Source organism: Quercus robur, chromosome 6 (genome assembly GCF_932294415.1).
Source record: "Quercus robur chromosome 6, dhQueRobu3.1, whole genome shotgun sequence".
Lineage (NCBI taxonomy): Eukaryota > Viridiplantae > Streptophyta > Magnoliopsida > Fagales > Fagaceae > Quercus > Quercus robur.
In genome coordinates this window covers 10,297,487-10,319,451 of record NC_065539.1, presented here as the reverse complement: position 1 = coordinate 10,319,451, position 21,965 = coordinate 10,297,487, and the positions used below count along the sequence as shown (strand labels likewise).

Sequence of the window (21,965 nt, the reverse complement as noted above, 5' to 3'; positions counted from 1 at the left end):
CATAACAAGTCCCTTGAAGCGTCGAACAGTACTCACAAAGTCACAATTCAGCATTAAACTCCTCTTTAACGTGTTTCACGAGGGAGGGCCAACTGTTGGTTGAATCCAAGGTTTTGGCTAATTATTGTCTCCTTTTTGATTCCCTTTGGTCAACAACGACATGTAATAAATTACTTATTAGAACTTTTTTTTTTTGAGGAGCTAATTAGCACTTTCTTTAGCTAAGGTTTGTCAATCCTGTAATCAGAATATGTATGGATGGAAGAAATTCCATCACACATATTCGGCCTGGTGGTTGAGTATATGCCAATGCATAAAGTTCGAGAATGATATATCAATTAATAGAGATCTATCTTTTCTATCGAAAAAGACTTTACTAAAGTCTTCCTTATTAGTTCCTATGATACTATTCCCCTAACATTTAAGTCAAGTTGATTGATAATTGATTCGCAGCAAGGCAGTGACGACCCAAATATATGGGCAAGATAACATTACTCTAGAAATAATGCAGATGCATCAATTTCACGTTATGGTTGTCTTAGTTATACTTTAGGTGTTTAAAATTACTGGTATATTTTTAGAGGAGAAAAACGTATAAAATGATAATTTAGAAATAACACTCCCCCTCTCCCCCCCTCCTCCCCAAAAAATAAAAAATCATAAAAAATGGCCACTTGACCATTCAAATGTCCATATGGTTGTCAGATGTAGTTGAAACTAATGATGGGCAATGATTGCCAACAAGGGCTTGGCTCAGCTGGTAAGGTTCGTTCGCTCCGCCTAACCAGCCCAGGTTTGATTCCCGCTGCCAGCGGGCTCTTGTTGGTGGGCTGTTGTGTGAGGGATTTAAGGGGAACACAGGTTCGAGCCTTGGCGGGTACCTCGGTGGTCCTTGTGGGTCCTGTCTCTCATATGGTCTATACAAACCTGGGTGGCATAATACAACCATAAAGGCCCCCATTTTTGTTTAGCAAAAAAAAAAAAAGAAATGATGGGCAATGATTCCACATTTCTAGTAACATGGAGGAGATCTCTAGATCTTTACTCTTTGTTGCTATGGTAGTCAATAGCTAGTTAAATGCTTCAAACCTGGAATTGTTATGTTGATCGATTTTTGAATAATCTTAACTTATCAATCTGTAAAAATAAATAAATAAGTGGGTTTCAGTTAGCTCAATTGGTAAAGTCTCTGATGGTTGTATAAGAGATCTGGGGTTCAATCCCCGCCTACACCAAAAACTAATTGGTGTCTTTGTCTGATGATAAAGAGCTATTATCAGGAACGAACGCTATAGGTCTCTCAAAAAAAAAAAAAAAAAAAAAAACTTAGTCCCTAACATACCCTTTTTCTTACATGGGTTTGGGCCCAATAAAACATAATGTAATTTGTTTCAATAAAGACTATACTTATACTTAGGTTGTGTTTATGTTCGTACAAAATAATTCAAAGGTAAGGTTTTTATTTTTATTTATTTATTTATAGAGGAAAGGTAATTTATTTCTTTAAAAGAGTCTTGTAACTCTATTGACTCCTCTTGATATTTTTTAACTAATAGATCTAAGGTTCAAATATCTTACTCCTGATTATTAATATATCAAAAAATTCGAATAAGATTTTTATCTATCATAAAATAATTATTTTCATGGGCTTGAGCCAATCTACAACATAAGAGAAGCATGGGCTGTGAGCCCATTTCATGATGCAGAGAAGATGTGGGGTTATGAGCCCTTCATGTGAGTAGAGAGGTTATGGGCCATGAACCCAATCTGAGAATATATGGATTCATAGGAAAAAAAGTCCAATCCATGTAGTTGTATAGAATTTGGGCATTTTTAGGCTTTGAAGAGATTTAACCCTAAACCCATTTTTTCTTGTCTGTTTGGACATGAACTAAGAGTCCTCAACAATATGTAATTGTCCTTCGACTTTTGTTGCTTGTCAAATCTGCAAATGTTGCTACCTTCATCGCTTGCTTTAACCATTTGTCGCATGTTCTGACAAGATTTGCTTTAATTAGTTGGCTTTGATTGAATTGAATGAGATGTGGTTGTGGAGTTCCGAACAATTGAGTGGCCTTTGTGTCATTTGACGGCAGGTTTATATGCTTCCCCCACATGAGTAGATAGAATTGAATGATGGATTGAACCTTAACTTGAGTTTAAGTAACCAATTGATGTGCATTTCTCAAGTGCAAATTTCAATTACATGTGATATTAATTACTTACACTAGGAAAAGACATACATCCAATGTCCTATCAATTATGCATTGATTCAACTTTAACTTTATGCTGCATGTTTGGTTTATAAAAAGATTAAAGAAAAAAAAGGTCCCATTAAAGCAAAAGGCTAGCTATTGAAACGGAAAGATAGGCACTAATGCACCTGAACTAAAATCTGCAGAAAGAAAGTTACTTTGCAGCCAATTACTGTAGATAGCGGATATATTACTTTGAAAATTTTTCACATAGTAACATCAATGTCTCACCAAAACAAAGCTTTGCATTTACATGGATTAGCAATAGCGAGCATAGTGCAAATACAATCAACACGATCCATTAACTCACTTAAGTCCAAGGGTGTCGTATCAACAAGCAAGCGGCCTTGCTTTTATCCACAAATAAAAAACAAAAAAAAAGAGTGGCATTGCTAGGCTGGTCCATTTGAGAATATTCCATTTTAAAGTTCTCTTACATTTTAGGAATGTTATCATGTTACACACGATACTGAAATAGAGATATGCACTAGTATTTGTTTGATAGCAAATCTAAAGGTCTAATCGACAAGATGAAAGACTTTGTTCAAGGTAGAATGTTTGAACGGCTGAGATTTTTTGGAGTACGTACTCGTGAGATTAAACTAATCAAAACTTCCACCATGTGCTTATTTCTTTTTTGGGTAAAATATTGCTTGAAAGTCAGAAACTTTCCTTTATTCCCAAGGCTTTGTAATGAATGGACAATCTACTTATCCGAATTGACCAAAACGTCCCCGTGAAACATTCTTATCCCCTTCATACAGCTTTTTTTTTGTCTTTCCCTACACAGTTTACATTAGCCACTTTCCATTGTTTGATGGACCGCCCATAGGAAGGAAGTCACTGTCTTGACAAAATCTGATGATTAAACAACAGCTCATATCGATCAGTTGATTCAGTTCAACTTACTCGTACGCAATCATGACTTATGAAATATGTTAAAGCTGCTCTAATGGATTCCATACATTATGTGTAACAAAAAATGGTAAACAAATATCTTTTTAATTGGTCCACTTCATCTTGTTTTTAATTGACATATATATATTATAAGATTATGTGGGCGCATTTCAGGGAAACTCATGTACTCCTTGGCATTTTTGCTATCCCACATCGAAGAAATCTCCCCCCTTAGGCCTTATAAGCATGAGTCGAAGAAGTAAGGGTACCACTCTAAGGGGGAGGGAGATTTCTTCGATGTGGGACAGCAAAAATGTCAGGGAGTACATGAGTTTTCCTGAAGCAAAAAATTGCGCCTACAAGAACTAGTGGTACCCTTACTTCTTTGGCTTATGCTTATAAGGCCTCAGGAGGAGGGAGATTTCTTTAATGTGGGACAGCAAAAATGCAAAAAATATGCGCCCACATATTATATTAACAAGTATTTTAGAGAATTTGTTAGTAGGCCATTTTAAAAACTTTTTAATATAACTTTTATGAGAAATATAAAAAACTGTAATAAAATGTTAAATTTTTTTTTTATATAAAATTTTTCTAAAAATATATTTTTAATTGGTCAAATGTTTTATAGCTCGATTGACATTTGACTGTTTAAATTGTTTTCAATAGATGTTTAGGGTTTAAATTCCTCATCTTCTTAATAATTATTAAAATATTTAAAAAATCTATTTGACAAAATATTATGAGATTTCCTATAATAAAAAAAGCTGATCATTACAATAAACAAAAAAAAAAAAAAAAAAAAATCAGACATGAAGTTCGATTCTCAGTTAAAAGTAAATGAAAAATAATTAGTTATTTTAATAATTTTTTATATTTTTCAAAAAAATAGTATCAAAACTTTGCCTGAATAACTTAATAACATTAGGTAGCTTAGTTTAATTATAGTGAATTTGATGGTCCAAGCAGAAGCAGCTGGACCCTCCTTAAACCACGTGACCACAAACATAATTTATCCAAAACTGAGGATAGCATAGTCATTGAGGAAACGTGCAGGACCAATTAAATAAAGCGGAGAGAGAGAGATAGAGCTAGAGACTCTAGCTAGACATAACAATCAGACAAGTAATGAAGTCAGGGAACAGCGCTGCTTACGAGACAATACAAACACCTCAAACGGCGCCGTCGCGAAAGCCCAATCTCCCCCGACATAAAACGACGCCGCTTTCTTGTCTTTAATGACCCACTTGTGTAGCTCTGTACTAGTAATATCTTCAGACCCAGCTTATCAACATCATTTCTATTTTCTCAATCCTCAATAAAAAACAAAACCAAAAAAAAAAAAAGTCTCCCAAATCTCTCTCTTTTCGTTCGCCGATCACAAAAATTCTATGTCCACCTTTTTCTTCTCTCTTTTCTCGAACCGAACTTGACGAGACCTTTTTAACAACCCACCGACTCACCCGACCCGAGTTCGAATCACCGACTTTCTCAAAAGTGGTAGTTACTACTTGGACTTCACTTTACCGATTAACGATTACTACCAAAGCGTCGTCGTTTTTTTTTTTTTTTTTGGGTTAGGTCAAAGTCGGAGAGTGAAAATGGATCGGACCCCGATAACAGTCGGGCCGGGCGTGGACATGCCGATTATGCACGATAGCGATCGGTACGATTTTGTCAGGGATATCGGGTCGGGTAATTTCGGGGTGGCCCGGTTAATGAGAGACAAGCACACGAAGGATCTCGTTGCCGTCAAATACATAGAGCGGGGCGATAAGGTTAGTTTCGGAAATTTGATAGTAAAAAAAATTTGTGTTTGCTCTTATTGTAGTTTCTCTAAATTCTATTTATGGAAATCAGGTTCAGGCCGTTCTATGATTGACATAATTGGTACTATTTTTTTTTCTTCAATTATTGTCTCAGTGTTTTTTTTTTTTTTAGAAATTTATTTCACGTATTTAATGGTGGATTTAATTTTATATCTTCGTATTAAATTAATGGTTGTTCTGGATTTCCTTTTTTTTTTTTTTTTCTTATAGTCGTTTTTAATTAGTGTGTTATTTTTGGAAAGTGATATATTTATATTTCTTCAAGTTAATTTAAAAAAATAAAAAAAAAATTGATTCTTCAATTTCCCGGGTACCAAATAGATTTTAGCGTAATTGAAATTTGTTTAGGCCTTTTGTTAAGAAGGGTCTAGCTCTGCTTGCTTTAATTTTATTCGAAAAAATCGGATCAAATTTTTGCGATACTTAACAAGTTTATGGATAGCAGTCGAAATTTAGAGAGAGAGGAAAGGTTTGACTGCTTTTTTTTTTTTTTTTTTTTAAATGTTCAGCACAATATTTATGAGATTAGAGTTTTACAGAGAGGTGATAAGATTTTATGGATTGCTGCTTTTTTTCTTCTTATTGTGGTATTTTTTGTTGCAGATAGATGAGAATGTTCAAAGAGAAATCATAAATCATAGGTCTCTGAGACACCCCAACATCGTTAGATTTAAAGAGGTTAGTTATTTTATTTTATTTTGGCAAAAAAGAAAACTTTTGAGCTTGATTGTTATCCCAAAGCAAGATGGATTAATTGGTTCTGTGCATTTGAATATATAGGTAATTTTAACACCTACCCATTTGGCGATTGTGATGGAATATGCATCTGGAGGAGAGCTTTTTGAGCGAATATGCAATGCCGGGCGCTTTAGTGAAGATGAGGTGCTTAATGCAAGATTATTGTGTTCCACTTTTGATTTCTTGTACTTTTTTTGAGAGTAGGTGGGAATGCACTATTTTTATCATTTTACTCTGTTGTTGTTATAGGCTCGCTTCTTCTTTCAACAACTTATATCTGGAGTCAGCTACTGCCATGCTATGGTATCGAAGCGTTCTTCCTTTTTTATTATTTTATAATAATGAAAATTTGTTCTTTCCTACCCCTGCTATGGAAACTTCATATATTCAGTTCTTTGTTATTTTGTTTCTTGGTGAAGCAAATATGCCATCGTGACTTGAAGCTAGAAAATACTTTGTTGGATGGAAGCCCGGCTCCTCGATTGAAGATATGTGACTTTGGATATTCAAAGGTACTAATTATGTTTCTCTTTCTTATTCTCTCTGCTGTCAGTTTAGGGGAGAGAGAAAGGGGGTGGGGGGATCACTTAGTTAAGGTGAATTATTGACTAGCGATCTTGGGAGAGTTGCGATTCTCATGACAAAACATTTTTTGCAGATTCAGATGATTTTGACTTCAAAATGTGTCTCAGACTTTCATTACACTTAAACAGCAAAACTGAGACATGAATTAGTGTGCACACACAGAGACACGCTTAATTCTGATTCCGAATCCACTTTCTTCTAAAGCATGCAAATATGGATTCTAATGTAAAATATGTTGATGCTTCTCTATAATTTTGCGACCTTTGAACCTGTTAAGGACCTGTGCCTTTATGCTCTAATCATGTGCTCTATTTATCTGATTATGGATGCTTTTTCTTTTTTTTGATAAGTCTGACTATGGATGCTATTAACAGTCTTCAGTGCTTCATTCCCAACCAAAGTCAACTGTGGGAACTCCTGCTTACATTGCTCCAGAAGTACTGCTTAGGCAAGAGTATGATGGCAAGGTAAAACCGTTTCTACTTTGATTAATAGTTGTCTTCCTTGAATGCAAAGCCAATCTTATACAAAGTCTGGATTGGGGCTATAGTGTATTTAACCCTCCTTCAATAACCATTTTTGTTGTGGTCCTTTCTTTAAGTGTATATTCTTTGGATTCTACTTAAATTGCAAATCATATAGTCACTTTCGTCTCATCTATAATGACATTACCATCAGACATTTAAATTAATTAGTTGCTGTTTTGATACTGTGTTGCATAAAATATCAGATTGCAGATGTGTGGTCATGTGGTGTGACCTTATACGTGATGCTGGTGGGAGCATACCCTTTTGAGGATCCTGATGAGCCTAAGGATTTTCGGAAGACTATACAAGTATATTGCTAGGCCTTTTAATCACTTCATGTACATATGAATTGATGTAAATTTCGTCATGCATAACATATTTTTATTGGTTCCACACAGAGAATCCTCAGTGTCCAGTACTCCATTCCAGACGGTGTTCAAATATCTCCTGAGTGTCGCCACCTGATCTCAAGAATTTTTGTTGCTGATCCTGCATCGGTTAGTGGTTTCTTGTTTATCAAAATTGAATTTTCTTTTTCTGCAAATATATAGATCATTCTTGTTCTATACAATAGCTTGAGAAATGTGGTTATACAGTTTTCCATACACTGTGACTTGGGTGCCTGTAGCTTGCAGAATTTTCACAATTGATGTGCCGTGTTTGATCTGGAAGCCTTTTTTTTTTATAAGCTGGGGTTATGATCACTTGTTGATCTTTTCATTTGGTTGCCTTTCTTTCGCCACACCATGCTTTGATTGTATACATTCTTCAAATTGTGTTGAGATAACTGTCATCTGTCAGTTTGTCTTGATGACATCTATGGATGATATGCTTTTTGAAAGGAGGAATGTCCTTTCTTTTTTTTACTCCAAATCTTGCTTGACATTTCAATGTTTATTTTCTGTCATGCGATTGAACTTTTGGTGTTTCAAAGGAGGCAGCAATTAGAACCCATTCTACTGAAACATGAACTTTATAAAGTCAGAAACTGAGTCCAGTCATCTTTTAGGTTTACTAATTGCTTGTCTATGTTTGTTAAGCAGGTGGTACCTTTTAGAACATAAATATAAATGAGTTGGGGGTGTTTGGTAGAGGAGTTTGAGTAATGTTGTTTGGGTGTTTTTGATATACATATGGGTGAAAAAGAGTGTGAAAATGTATGTGTGTTTAAAATGTTCAAAAGTGTGTTTGAAATGCCCTACCAAACGGGCCTTAATTTCCCACTATGCATCTGTTTAGGCTTTTGGGACAGGTTGGGATTTATTAAAACAATGATTAACTGGTTAAGTTTATTACTTGTTATTACATTTAACTTTTATCTCAAGTGATTTACGATAAAATCAAAGCAGTGGTCTGGTATTTGAATCTTGTCTCAATTCTATTTATCCCATTTATGTTAAATTCCTCATGTTGAACCTCACTGATTGAGGAGAGTTTGGGTCTGCTTGTGAGGGTAATTGTTGAGTGATGATTTAATGGTTAAATTTCCTACTTCCTATCCCATCAGCTGAAGTTTTGGAAGTGGTACATTATTAGTATCGACAGAAAAAAAATTCTACTTGGTGATATTGAAAAATATCACCATTTATGGACCATAGATTATAAAGTTGAATGCTAATGGAGTTTAGATATTCTGAATTTGGTTACTTTGTAAATTTATTTTGCTGGTTTGAGTGATATTTTCAGTACAAATAAAGGATTTAACTTGCACTTTTGTTGGATTGATTGTTCTTCAAGGCTGATGCTTATGGAAACTTTCATGTAACAGAGGATCACCATTCCTGACATCAAGAACCATGAGTGGTTTTTAAAGAATCTCCCAGCAGACCTAATGGATGAAAGAACGATAGGCAATCAGTTTGAAGAGCCAGACCAACCAATGCAGAGCGTTGATGTGATCATGCAGATAATTGCTGAGGCCACCATACCAGCAGTTGGGGCTCATAGCCTTCACCAGTTCTCAATAGACAACCTGGATATGGATGATGATATGGATGACTTGGATTCTGACTCTGAGCTTGACATCGACAGCAGTGGGGAGATAGTCTATGCACTGTGATATCAATTTATCTGGAATTTGAAAGACTGCTCCTGCAATATAGTGTAGTTCTTTGGGGCCACGGCTGGGGAAGATCTGACTAAGAGAGTGTGGTGTTGGGTAGAATAGAATAGATCAGACCTTAGGTAAGTGCATCATGTTAGTCTTAGTTGTGCTCCTTCGAGTCATGTTCATAGATGCAGTTTTTCACATTTCTGTGTGGGGGAATTTAATCTTTCGAGCTTTATAAGGGGGTGGTGGTATTGGATTAAAATTCTACAGAAGTTGTAAACCACGTCCCTGTTCAACACTTCTTTATTTGCCTTTGTTATTCGTTGCGTTTTTGGCTTAAACACACCGAAAAACTCTATAACACTTGTCTTACAATTTCCATTTATTTGGCAGTGCAGTTATTAAATTCTTGTATAATTTTTGTAAATGAAGAAGGTTCACCATGAGGCTTTGGCTCTCCCACGCAATGTAGAAAAATGAAACTCGAGGATAAAATTATCCGTATCTAGAAGTTAGTTAATAAATTGAAGTTTTTAACATTTTTTTGTCTCTATATTGTTAGGTAATAAATTGAAATTAAAAATACATTTTCTGTCTCTATAATTTGGACTTGTTTTCAATTTGGTCCTTTCAACTTTTCATAACTTTCATTTTGGTTAATATATTTTTAAACTTTCTATCAATATTCACGGTCTGTTTGAGATTCGCTTATTTTACTGAAACTGAAATTTTTTTACTAAAAGTACTATAGATAAATGTAAAAATTAGCTGAAATAGTATAGTAAGGCTCATGAATAGTATTAAAAAGTACAATAAGATGTATGAATAATAGTAAAAATAAATTGAATAGTAAAATAAATGGATAAAAATAATCATGCAAACAGATACTCAGTAGTGTGATTTTCGTAATTGAAATGACAGCAAAGACTAAGATGACAACAAATATACAAATTTAAAAATATAGCATCAAAATGAAAATTGTAAAAACTCAAGGACCAAATTAAAAATTAAGTCATAATATAGACCATGCTTATCTTTTCTTAAAATATATGTTTGCCTATCTTTTCAGTGAATCGTGGAATTAGGAATTGTACGGTTTGACACTTTTTTTAACCAGTTCATGAACCAAGAAATCATTTTCTTTTAACTAGTTAATGAACCAAGGAATCATTGATTATCTAAAAAGTAAAAATGTTCATTCCTAAAAGAGAAATATTATGTTTATAACGTTTTTACAATAAATCTTAATTGATAAGTTAATATTGGCTGTTACTATAAGCAAAAAAGTAATTTCAATAGTGAGTTTAAATTATAATTTTTTTTTTTGAGAAACAAACAGATACACTCACACAAGGGAGAGGAAAAAAAGGTTCTAACACAAAAACACATCACAACTCCACTCATAAGCCACGATTTACTACCTATAATTTATTATAAAAGTATTGTAAAAATATTGTATACATAGCACTTCTCTTCCTAAAATTCTTATATGGAATTTAAAATAACTAAATAAATAGTTAGTAAAAGCATTTTCTTTAATAGTGGTATTCCCATAAATTTATGGCCCGTAACTACAGAACTTTCCAGGAGAGTGCATGAGCAAAGAACCTGAATCTCAGAATGAACCAGAATATTCAGATGGAAAAGAGCAAAGAATAGACCAAATGGTTTGAGGCTCAAAATCCCTGGCTCATGTAGTGTCCAAAGCTCCGAGGCAAAGGTTGCAAAATTTATACCAAGTTATAGCACGCACATTACACACCATGCCCTTGTCATCTCTAGCAACAACTGCAAGGGCAGAAGAAGACTCGGCTACAGCTGCATCAACGTTAAGTTTTATCCATCCTGGGGGAGGGGGCTCCCATCTAAATACAGCCGGTGCAGCAAAGGAGGGCTTTTCTGATTCCAGCAAGTTGAAAATTCAAGGAACTTGAAGTTTATCTGCATTATGGAGTTTGGAATGTCAACCTGTCCCTCCTGAAAAGAAGCTTGATTTCTAAGATGCCAGATTTCATCAAGAACGAGAGCCATGTTAAGGGAATAAGCCATTGGTCTTCAGAAGGGCATAGAGCTTAAGGAGGGTCCAAAATTAGCTTGACGATGTCCGTGTAGGGAGAAATATGGTGCTCATCAGACCTGAAACCCCATCAGATTGCTTTGAGCACAAAGGAGACAAGAGGGGTCATCAATATTGATTCTTTTGAGCAGATTTTCCTTTGTTGGTAAGGAATTAGAGCCAACAACATTTTTGAAGAACAGTTCTCAGAAATCAATTGGGAAGCCAATTTAAGTTGATATCTTTTTCAGCCACCTCTACCTTAAGCTCAGTGAGGAATTCCTTGATAGGCTCCCATAACCTGGCCCTCTCTTCGTCACATACCACAAGCTTTAACTGCTCAAGATCCATTATTGATTCTGGAAATTGAGTACGCAATCTCAAGCACCCTTTCATGTTGAGCTCTTTTAAATTACACAACTCACCAATGTGTTTTGGCAACTTCATAATGCTTAAGCAGTCAGATATGTCTAAAATGCTTAACTTATGGAGGCTTTTGATTGAATCTGGTAGTTCTGACAAATCTGTACATGACCTAAGCCTTAGCACTTCTAAATTCACCAGCTTTCCAATTTTTTCTGGCAGTGCAAACAACTTATGACAGTTGGTGATGCTGATTTTTTTGAGGTGGACGATATCACATAGCCCAACAGGCAATTCCTCCAGATCATTGCAATAGTCAATGCTTATCTCCGTCAAATTTGGAAATGCATCAGAAACCTGAATTGTACAATCCTCAAAAGCCTTACCAATATTACACATAAACAAGGATATTTTCTTCAAACTCTTCAATGGTACTAGGGTCTTGCAAAGCGAAGAAATTGAAACCTTCTCTAATCTGATTCGTTTTAAATTGGGTAGAGATCCGAGCAATTGAAAATTGCTTATTTTGGAATGAAAGAAACCATAATTATTGATTATCAAAACCTTGAGTTTATCCATTTTCTCCAAAAAATCAGGTAAGGTGTAATTCTTTGAATGAAAATTCAAAACTAGAACCTCAACTTTGGATCCTTGAATGTTGCACCAACTAGACGAGAATAATTCATCTGCAAAAAGAATGTTATACAATGCGACAAGCCATCAATATTATGTAAATTACATATTGTGTATGTCTGCGTGTGTCTTTGATAGAGAGAAAATGTGCCAACCTGTTGAGATAGATAGTAGGCGAGCATTAATGAGTTGTTGTTTTTGTTCTGTCCACCACTTTGGTAGATTGTTTCCACTTATGTTAATAATCAGTCTTGGCCTTTGTCCTACAGACTCCTGGCTGCTCTGATGCATAGCAAGCTCTCTAAGAATATCATGTTGTGTGACAAAGTCTTCATTGTAATAGCTTTTGACCTCACTTGCATCTTTCCTGTGAATGGGAAAAATTAAAAGCTTAGAACATATTCAAAAATTTCAGCTTCACATAGGAAAAATATATGTTCCATTATCATCCAACAAAATTAAGAATATAATGACACAACAAAGGGAAATCGATACTATCAGTTTCCATCTACAATAATTATATTCACGTGTATGCCAGACAAGATGCAAAAAGGTGTTAACTATAAAATTTGAAATACCCCTCTTTGCCAGGGCACGGTAATTGGAAACTTGGAATCTCTTATTGTTTCTAGATTGGCATAAGTTTCCTTTTTTCTAGATCTTGTTAGTAATCATCTTTCAAATCAATGGTATGAAAAATCCTAAATTGGCCATTGACATGCTAAATAAACTATAATAACATTTATCAAATGCCATCAGAAGTTAATTAAACCATAAGAAAAATATTTTGGGCCTTAACGCCAGGTATAGAGTTACAGCACAATACAACTAGAAACTAGCAGTAACCATGTGAAGAAATCACACAACAAGAAAGCTGTAGTATAGAGATAAAAGCCAGCATACCTTGCCATCACAAGACTAGCCAGATTTCGAATGGTGAGTTCTTGCAAATTGGCAATGGCTTGGATGCCATCCTCATCCAGTTCATATAATTCTGCCCACATATCAATGATGGCAGCAGCAGGGATCCTTTGGTCTTCGGGAAATGAACCTAGGTCCATGAAACACTCTTTAATGATGACCTTGTCATCTGAAAATTCTAGGCTTTTTTGAAGATGAGCAAGCAGCTCCGTATCAGAACTAAAATAAAATTGACCATCAGACCATTTCATTAGTCTACTGTGCCATACTACTGCATGCTGCCCACACAGTGAGCCACCAATCACTTTAATGACTAGTGGGAATCCCCCACAGCCTCTTACTATCTGCAATTCAAGGAACCAGATAAACTCAGTTATTGTTTGGAGGTTAAAGGGGTAATTTTTGGCCCAAGCAAAGCTTAAATGTATGTGTATGAAAACATATATATATCTCATAGATTTTTTTTTTATAAGCTTTTTATATCTCTCACAGATTGACAAAGTACCTTTTTGACTTCTTCTTCTGCTGGAAGATAAGAGCTCCCATCATGTAGGGATGCTGAGCGACGGAAAAGAGTCATTGCATCAACATCATCTAGTGGTTTTAAGTGATATGTAAATTTAAATCTTGGAAATGCAGTTCTTGAAGTAACCAAGATCTTGTAATTGGGAAGATCAAACTTAAACATTTCAGGAAGGGATTCTGATCCAAGCCAGACATCATCTAGGATCAACAATATAGGATTAGGGCTAAGATGATTCAGCAGTTGTGACAGCTGGTCGATTGCATCTTCATCACTTTGAATTTGAAAATTAGGGTGCACGTCCTTATAATTTAATAGTTTCTGCACAATGACCTTCAAATTGGGAGTTTTTGAAACGTTCACAAAGAGAATATTGTCCTCAAACATTCCTGTCCAAACGCGATGTAGTTAGAAAACTGCCACAGAGGCACATTTCATATCGCATAATATTACACAAATAATGTCCAAGTCATATGAACAGAATACCCAATCCCAATCGCAGCAAATGGTGAGATGTGAGAAAATTTTTTTTATGAAAAACACCACCAATTATGAAGATATGAGAATTTCCTTTAAAAAAAAAAAAAAAAACCATCTCGTTTCTTTTACCACATTAATTCATTTTAGGATTCAACAAAGAAGTTCACAATGTATTTTGTTTTTGCTACTACCTAACGGTTTAGGTTACTATGAAGGATCCACAAACTAGCACTATAAATAACTTCAAGAGTATGCAAACTATGTTTCCCAAAACACTAACCAATTAGAAAGTAAAATTACACACTGACACACAAAAGAGATGGAATTACCTCTAATTTGATCATCCTGACAAAGCATTTGGACCAATGTGGTCTTCCCACATCCTCCAGGAGCAGTCAGTAGAAGCAGCTGGACCTCCTCCTTCAACAGCAGCGTCTTCAACTCCTTCATTGGCATATCAAACCCGACTGTAAAATCCGGGGGATCACGAACTGTGCACGGCACTCCTTTTCTATCCACAACCGAATCCACTTTCTGCAGAATAAGATTCACATTTACCAAAGTCCTCAACCCATTCCTTGTGCTATGTACTTGCAAATCAACCTGACAGAACCTGACAATTTCTTTGTCCAACTCTTCAAGTTTGGGAGAGTATTGGACTTTGAAACAGTAGTTCCACCACCGGATTTTCAAGCACTTGCGAACCAGCTTCTCTCCCTTTTCCATATTTTTTATCAAGTTCTCTGTTTCCACTTTTGGGAGATCAAGTTGTTCGCTTAATTGTGTTATTTCGTTGACCGTTGGTGCCAAACGATTTAACGTGGATTCGAGGCGTTTAAGAATGGGTTTGAACATACGGGCTTTGCTTACCACATCCTTAACCGTGTCATGTAACACTGCAAAGCCCTCACCAAATGCTGCCCCAAGAGCAGCTCCTCCAACAGATGCTGCTGCCATAGCTTTGCTTCAAAGATTCTATATCCAATATAGTATTTGGAAACCTAATCGAGAAACTTAAGACTTCACTACCCAACTATACAAAATGACAACTTTTTTTTTTTTTTTTTTTTTTGGATGACCTAGGTTTTTATTTAAATAAGTAAAAATTGCAATACAGTGTTAAACTAGCAGTGAGACCTGAAAATTGCAATACAACGGTGTAAACTAGGCAGTGAGACCTGAAATTTGCAAAGCTAAATCAACACTTTATATACTACAAAAAAAATTATAAACATCTCTGGTTCAATTTCTTAGTGGTGATCAGGAAACGGAGCGGAAGGCATATCAATTGATTGCTCAGTACCGGCCGAGTACCAATTCATTATAAATATATTTATAAATATGGAAAAAGAGATGTGCCAAGCAGCAGAAGAGATCTCATCTCAACGGCTTCTTCTTTCGTAGGAAAGAAACAAATGAAAGGGAAATAAAACTTTAAAATACAAACACATACGCGCTTTTCTGTTTCTCCGCTACTGCCTCTTTTACCTTCAACCTGGAAGCGCCCTTTAGGAACTACAAGCGAAGCAACAAATAAGTGATATTTTTATACTAAATTACTATTATTGGTTTGGTAATAAACTTTTTTTTTTAAAGTAAAAATTAATAAATATAGAAGTTAACCAAGCTCACTCTACTTTAGTGCTTATTACAGTTTGACTATATTAATGTTTTTGACGTCAAGGTCGAGGCCACGATGATTTTTTATTTTTTATTTTTTTTAAGGTCGTTCCTTTTGATGAATTATGGGTTTCAAATTTTCATTTTTTGAAAATTTTAAACCCATAATTTGAAAATTTGAAACCCATAATTCATCAAAAGGATCGGCCTTTCTTATTTGCTAGTTGAATGATAATGTTGTTGTTTCGCAAAAATTGAGTTTCAAATTTTCAATCCTATCTAACAAGGATCAATTGAATTTTCGGTTTTCTCAAAAAAAAAAAAAAAAAAAAAAGGAATCTTCGGTCCATGACATTTTAATGGATTCCTATCTGAAATTGATTCAGTAAGGAAAATAATAATAATTATACTTTAATTCTTTGAAGTTTAGGAGAGCTTTTAAAAAGTGCTTAAAGTTGTAGTTTGTTATTGATTTTAGTTTGTTTTTGTTACTATTTATAGGTTTCAGTACACTTTTTGATAGTACTATTTATAGACCTCGCTGTACCATTCAGCTTATTTATTTATTTATTTATTTTTTACACTTTTAGCAAAATGATTTCTACTTCAGCTAAATAACTTGTTCCCAAACAAACACTAAAAGTCTAAAATTAATAGCCTGCTTGGATGGAGGGGAAGCGAAGGAGAGTAGAGTAAAGTTGGCTAAAATAAGTTAATTTTGTGCTAAATCTACTTTATTCCCCCTCCCTCTCCCTCAATCCAAATGGACCATAAGTGTGCATTTGAGATTGCTTAAAAAGCCAATTTTTTTTTACCATTCAGCTTATTTTTGCTATTATTCATGAGTCCCATTGCACTTTTTGGTATTATTTTTAATCCTATTATACTATTTCAGCCACTTTTTAGCTTTATCTACAGTACTTTTAACAAAAAAATTTCAGTCTCAGCTAAATAAGTTGTTCCAAAAAAATCACAGTTTTTAAGAAATGCCTAATTTTTTTTTTCAAATGTTTCCTACATCTTTCAAGAACTGTTTTTGTTTTTAATTTTTTGCCAGCAACTTAAATAAACTTTCCAATTAATGCTTTGAAATTGTAAGCTATATACTAAAAAGTAAAAGCTGAAATTCGGAGAAGCAATGAATGTCTATTCCCTCAACACTTTAAAATTTTTTTTTTTTGATGAAATTCCCTCAACACTTAAAAAAGTTAAAATTCACAATTATTAAAAAAATGAAGAAGGATCATGAAAGTATTTCGTGAAGAAAAAAAAAAGAAAAGAAAAAGAAAAATATGGAAGAAGTGCACCTCCATCTTTTAAAGCTTAAAAAATTAAATATTAAAGGTGCTGGAAAAACTTTACTTTTTATATTAAATTGTATAAGTTATATTTTCACTAACTATATTCAATGTTTGATATAAAGAATCTTTTTAAAGTTTAGAATATTCCATCATTGATATTAACATCATGAACAGAAGTGTTATTTTCTTTAATTCTCAAGGGAGAGGAGTATTTTTTTTCCTTTAAGCTTGTAGTGAAGTGTCATTCCCTCAAACTTCAAGGAAGAGAAGTGTAATTACCCTAAAAAAGAAAAAGAAAATATGGTAGGTTTGAATAAGGATTTAAAATCTGACTCAATACAATGGGATTTTATTGATTTAGAATTATTAATGTAGAGGTCACATACAATTACATAAGTACTTGCAGTGGATAGAATCATTTAATGTGGAGGTGACATATCCTTTTTTGCATTCACATCTCGCTTGGTTTGGTCATCGCTTCACCGGAGTTTTGAGCTCCTCTTTATACCCCAACTAAGGGGACTTAAGATTGGACATGGCATAGTGTTTATTGGCTTGATGGGATAACTGCATGGCTGGCTTCCCCAGTTAGACCTAGTGGATTGACTTTCCTTGGCCTATGATCCATTGGTGTGTTTGATAAATAGTTTGTTTTCCTTGCACAAATTTCGAGCTAAAATTTAACAAATTAAATTATATCGCTTTTCATCATTTAAAAAAATGCATTGCTTTTCAAATGTAACAAATTGAATTTTAAGAATTTTTTTTATAATCAAATTTCAAGAATTCAAAAAATATCAAATTAATAATTGAGAAAGAAAGAATTTGAATCCTAAATATCTATGTTAAAAACATAAAAAAAAAAGAAATAACATGTTGTAACACAAAAACACGTCACAACCGAATCCACTTTCTGCAGAATAAGATTCACATTTACCAAAGTCCTCAACCCATTCCTTGTGCTATGTACTTGCAAATCAACCTGACAGAACCTGACAATTTCTTTGTCCAACTCTTCAAGTTTGTAAGAGTAATAGACTTTGAAACAATAGTTCCACCACCGGATTTTCAAGCACTTGCGAACCAGCTTCTCTCCCTTTTTCATATTTTCGATCAAGTTCTCTGTTTCCACTTTTCAGAGATCAAGTTGTTCGCTTAATTGTGTTATTTCGTTGACCATTGGTGCCAAATTATTTAACGTGGATTCTAGGCGTTTAAAAATGGGTTTGAACATACAGGCTTTGCTTACCACATCCTTAACCGTGTCATGTGACACTGCAAAGCCCTCACCAAATGCTGCCCCAAGAGCAGCCCCTCCAACAAATGCTGCTGCCATAGCTTTGCTTCAAAGATTCTATATCCAATATAGTATTTGGAAACCTAATTGAGAAACTAAGACTTCACTCACTCTACCCAACTATGCAAAATGCAATTTTTTTTTTTTTTTTTTTTTTTTGGGATGACTGTGATTTTTATTTAAATAAATAAAAATTGCAATACAGTGGTGAACTAGCAGTGAGACCTGAAAATATGCAATACAGTGTAAAACTAGCAGTGAGACCTGAAAATTTGCAAAGCTAAATCAACACTTTATATACTACAAAAAAATTATAAACATCTCTCGTTCAATTTCTTAGTGGTTCTTAGGAAACGGAGCGGAAGGCATATCAATTGATCGCTCAGTACAGGCCGAGTACCAATTATAAATATGAAAAAAGAGATCTCATCTCAACGGCTTCTTCTTTCGTAGGAAAGAAACAAATGAAAGGGAAATAAAACTGTAGAAGACACAAATAATTAAATGATTACATACGGTTTTCTGTTTCTCCGCAATTGCGCATCTTTACCTTCAACCTGGAAGCGTCCTTTCAGAACTCGGAACTTCTTTTTTTTTTTTTTCTTTTTTTTTTGAGAAAGCAGAACTCGGAACTAGAAGCGAAGCAACAAACAGGTGACATTTTTACTAAATTACTTTTTTTTTTTTTTTTTGACTTCGTACTAAATTACTATTATTGCCTTATTGGTTTGGTAATAAAAAATTAATAAATATAGAAGTTAAAAATTTGTGAGAGAGGGATAATATTGCTCTGATCTCAGTCCTCGTTCACCTACCCCACTCAACTTTAGGAGAAATTATTTGCTCCTCCAAAGGTGAGGAGTATCAATAAAAAGCAGCACGTATTAAAAAAAAAAGCTGAGTCAGCAACCATACTTGCTATAATACTTCAGCCTTTTAAAAACAAATATTGAAATACACTTTCACTTCTAATCTTACTTATTAGCTGCTTCACCAAAAATTCTAAAACCCAAAAGTTTCCAAACCGCCCAGCTCTCTTCTCTCTCCCTCCCTGCATCATTGAAGAAATTTTTCTTTGCATGAACAAGTTTTATGAGATTTTGAACTAACTTTGTTCTTGGGTCAAACTTTTTCTAGCTTGTTTCCCCCTCTTCCCCTATGACTGAAGTAGTTGTTGGAATCCAATACTTACCATCACAACTAACCATGGTTGATCAAGGTATGTTACAAAGTCTCATTTCACTCTTCAAAGTATTATTTTCTTGCTCTGTTCTATCTCTATGTAGTTTATAATATAGTGCCTTCTACATGTTTGATAAAAAGCCCAAGATAAAAAAGTTTTAAAAGAATGAAATTTTTATTTTTATTTTCTTTCTATTTAGTTTTCCTGACTACGAGCCCTTGTTTTTAACTTTAGATTGCAATTCTTTTATTTTAGAATGAGTCTTTAACTGAGACCTTAAGTTCAGTATTATAACGTTGCTCGGTTCCTCTCTCTTTTTATTTTATTTTATTTTGCATTTGATTGTTGCTGTTGCTGTTGCTGATGCATTTGAATGTTGTGGTGTTTTTAATCATAGATATTAGAATCAATGAGGAAGGTGTTGAAGATATTGAAACTTTGTTTGGAATGGTAGTGCATAGTGAGGATGAAGCATATAAATTGAAACTTTGCTTGAAATGAGACTTTGCTTGTGTGGTTTTTTGGAATAGTTGTTTTGATTTGGAGTTGTAAATGCTTTAGTAGCTCTGTGGTACTTGCATTAGTTTGTTTGTTTGAGAGAGTGTGTTAGCTATTAGTTATTGTATTTGTGAATGATAGTTGTGTTGGTGTTTAGATCTCATTGTAAAATTTTAATCATTTTGATAATAAAATTTCATTTGGTAGACAGTTTAGTAATGTTGGGCAGCTTGTTGTTCCTAAGTACATGAACTGATTTTGAGAAGTGACACTTGTTGAATAACAGGGTAGTTTGTTGGCAATGTTATTAGAGGGCAATTTCTTATTGAAGTTTAAGTCTTGTTTTGATGGATTGACTCTTCAAAAAAAAAGGTGCTCCTTCATCTTAAAAAAATATGCACAATGCTAAATTCTAATATGTTAGAAAGTTTTGTTATTGAAATATCAAGGTATTACTAATTGGAAGAATGTGTTGGAGTATTACTGTGCTTCTACATTTTGTTCTTTAGTGTTTCATTTTTGTTTTCTGCTTGAAACTTTAATGTGTTTCTTAAAGAGGCTTTATTGTATTTGATTACTAACATTTGAAATTGTATTTAGGAGCATACAAATTGGACCAATGAGGATACACTACATGACCATCTTGGAGATGGGACATTTGTTGCGGTGTTATCGTTGGTAGAGATGCAGAGTGTCTTGGTTTGCTGCTTTGTTTAAGAGAGTATGTTATTTGGGTTCAAGCTTACATGTTTTTGGGCTACTGTTTACTATGTGATGAAGTAGAAATGTTTGTATCAGATGTGTGAACTGACAAGATGCTGAATTAGTGAATGCATTGACAAATGGAAAAAGCTACTTTGCTGAGGCAGGATTAATTTTGGTTGATATTAGGTGACTCATGTTAAACTTTGAATCAATTTCCTTTCATGTAGTGTAAAAAAACTTGTAACTATGCAGCTAGTGAGTTGTAAAATTTTCTCAAGAAAAGGAAGAGCCTTTGGTGGGAATTAAAGGAATGTTCTTTGTTTTTGTTAGCCATTGTACTGAAAGATATTTCTCAATAAATCAAGTCTTTAGTTTTACAATGGTTATATTATAATTGTCCACACCACAAGTTCAAAAAAATTGCTTATAATCAGCATTTGAATTGAAAATACTTTTCATTGTTATTAGATATATTCAATTGGATAAATAATAAGTTGAACTATACAATTTTTTACTAGAGGATGAGAAGGCATAACAAAAGAAAATATACAAAAAGGAATGTAATCTAACATTTCCTATAAATAGGCCTATTTTCATTGCCTTCGAAATACAAAAATAACTATTGCAGCTTTCACTTCTCTAATCTTTAGTTACTTGATTGATCTTCCAACTTGAGAACTTGTCAAAAACCTTCCAAGTTGAATACTCATATGATAACTTCTGAGTCAAATCATTTTTTCTTGGATTTAGTTGTGTAAAACCATTTGAGAAACGTTAGGTTCTAAAGACTTAGGATCTTATGTATTTAGAACTCTAATGTGTATTGTTGATAAACCATGATCAAAACAAGATGTTTAGTCGTGTTTAGACTTGCTCAAAGTTGTGTCAATTATGTAAAGTTGGATTTAAGTTGATGCAAATTTAATAGTGCATTTCGGCCTAGTTCGATTGATCGAAGCTTAGGCTCGATCAATTGAAATTCAGGCAAAATGCGTTTTTTTGTAGAATTCCAACTCAGCCCTAGTTCATTTAAAACGTTTAGGATTTTGTGTTTTTTCCCTAGGTATATAAGGCAAACCCTAGTTACGTTTTAGTGTTGCTCATATTACTATTTGTGTAAATCTCTTGTAAGATCTGTGAGGAGCTTTCCTTTACACAAACTTAGGATTATCAAGAAGGAGATTCGTTCAAGAACTTGATGATCATTCAGTTACTACCATAAGAACTTAAAGAAACACAAGCGGGTGTGCTTGTACTTGTTGAAGAATCCAAGAAAGTAGGAGTCCGTGGTCTCGGAGCTTGCACATGGTCGTGTCAGTAAGTTTCTACTGGTGGGTAGCAATAGGATGTTAGTGGTCTAAGTCCTATTGTAAAACTTCGATTTTTTCATAGTGGATTCAGGTTTACCTTGAGAATAGCTAGGTTAAATCCTCCCAAAATTTTTACCGGTTTGGTTTCCTGGGTGATCATATTATTGTTTTATTTATCTTTCCGCTGCTATGCA

The 21,965-nt window shown here is 34.2% G+C and overlaps 2 protein-coding genes and 1 long non-coding RNA gene across 10 annotated transcripts in view; 2 read left to right on the top strand and 1 right to left on the bottom strand.

The window, feature by feature from the left end:
- Positions 1 to 4,244: 4,244 nt before the first annotated feature.
- Positions 4,245 to 9,264, top strand: LOC126732689 (serine/threonine-protein kinase SRK2I). Its single transcript, XM_050435679.1, has 9 exons — positions 4,245 to 4,930; positions 5,585 to 5,659; positions 5,762 to 5,863; positions 5,969 to 6,022; positions 6,139 to 6,231; positions 6,679 to 6,771; positions 7,035 to 7,139; positions 7,230 to 7,328; positions 8,600 to 9,264. Exons 1-9 carry the CDS (start codon positions 4,754 to 4,756, stop codon positions 8,888 to 8,890), a joined length of 1,089 nt encoding a protein of 362 aa, XP_050291636.1. The 5' UTR covers positions 4,245 to 4,753; the 3' UTR covers positions 8,891 to 9,264.
- Positions 9,265 to 10,494: 1,230 nt separating this feature from the next.
- The window catches only part of LOC126732679 (probable disease resistance protein At5g66900), a 63,316-nt gene continuing 51,845 nt past the window's right edge, over positions 10,495 to 21,965 (bottom strand). For 3 of the 8 annotated variants that reach the window (XM_050435660.1, XM_050435662.1, XM_050435663.1), the window contains exons 2-7: positions 17,771 to 18,339; positions 14,187 to 14,470; positions 13,360 to 13,766; positions 12,837 to 13,198; positions 12,089 to 12,300; positions 10,495 to 11,986 (exon numbers count right to left, since the gene is read on the bottom strand). In XM_050435660.1, coding sequence (XP_050291617.1) covers positions 11,151 to 11,986; positions 12,089 to 12,300; positions 12,837 to 13,198; positions 13,360 to 13,766; positions 14,187 to 14,470; positions 17,771 to 17,883 — 2,214 coding nt within the window. In that variant the 5' untranslated portion in view covers positions 17,884 to 18,339 and the 3' untranslated portion in view covers positions 10,495 to 11,150. Of the gene's footprint in view, positions 11,987 to 12,088; positions 12,301 to 12,836; positions 13,199 to 13,359; positions 13,767 to 14,186; positions 15,373 to 17,770; positions 18,340 to 18,591; positions 18,729 to 21,965 lie in introns of those variants that run through there. The other 5 variants (XM_050435665.1, XM_050435664.1, XM_050435667.1 and 2 more) reach the window with 4 other exon arrangements.
- Positions 18,881 to 20,841, top strand: LOC126732695 (uncharacterized). Its single transcript, XR_007659522.1, has 2 exons — positions 18,881 to 19,294; positions 20,357 to 20,841. It is a non-coding gene; the product is annotated as an uncharacterized LOC126732695 (long non-coding RNA).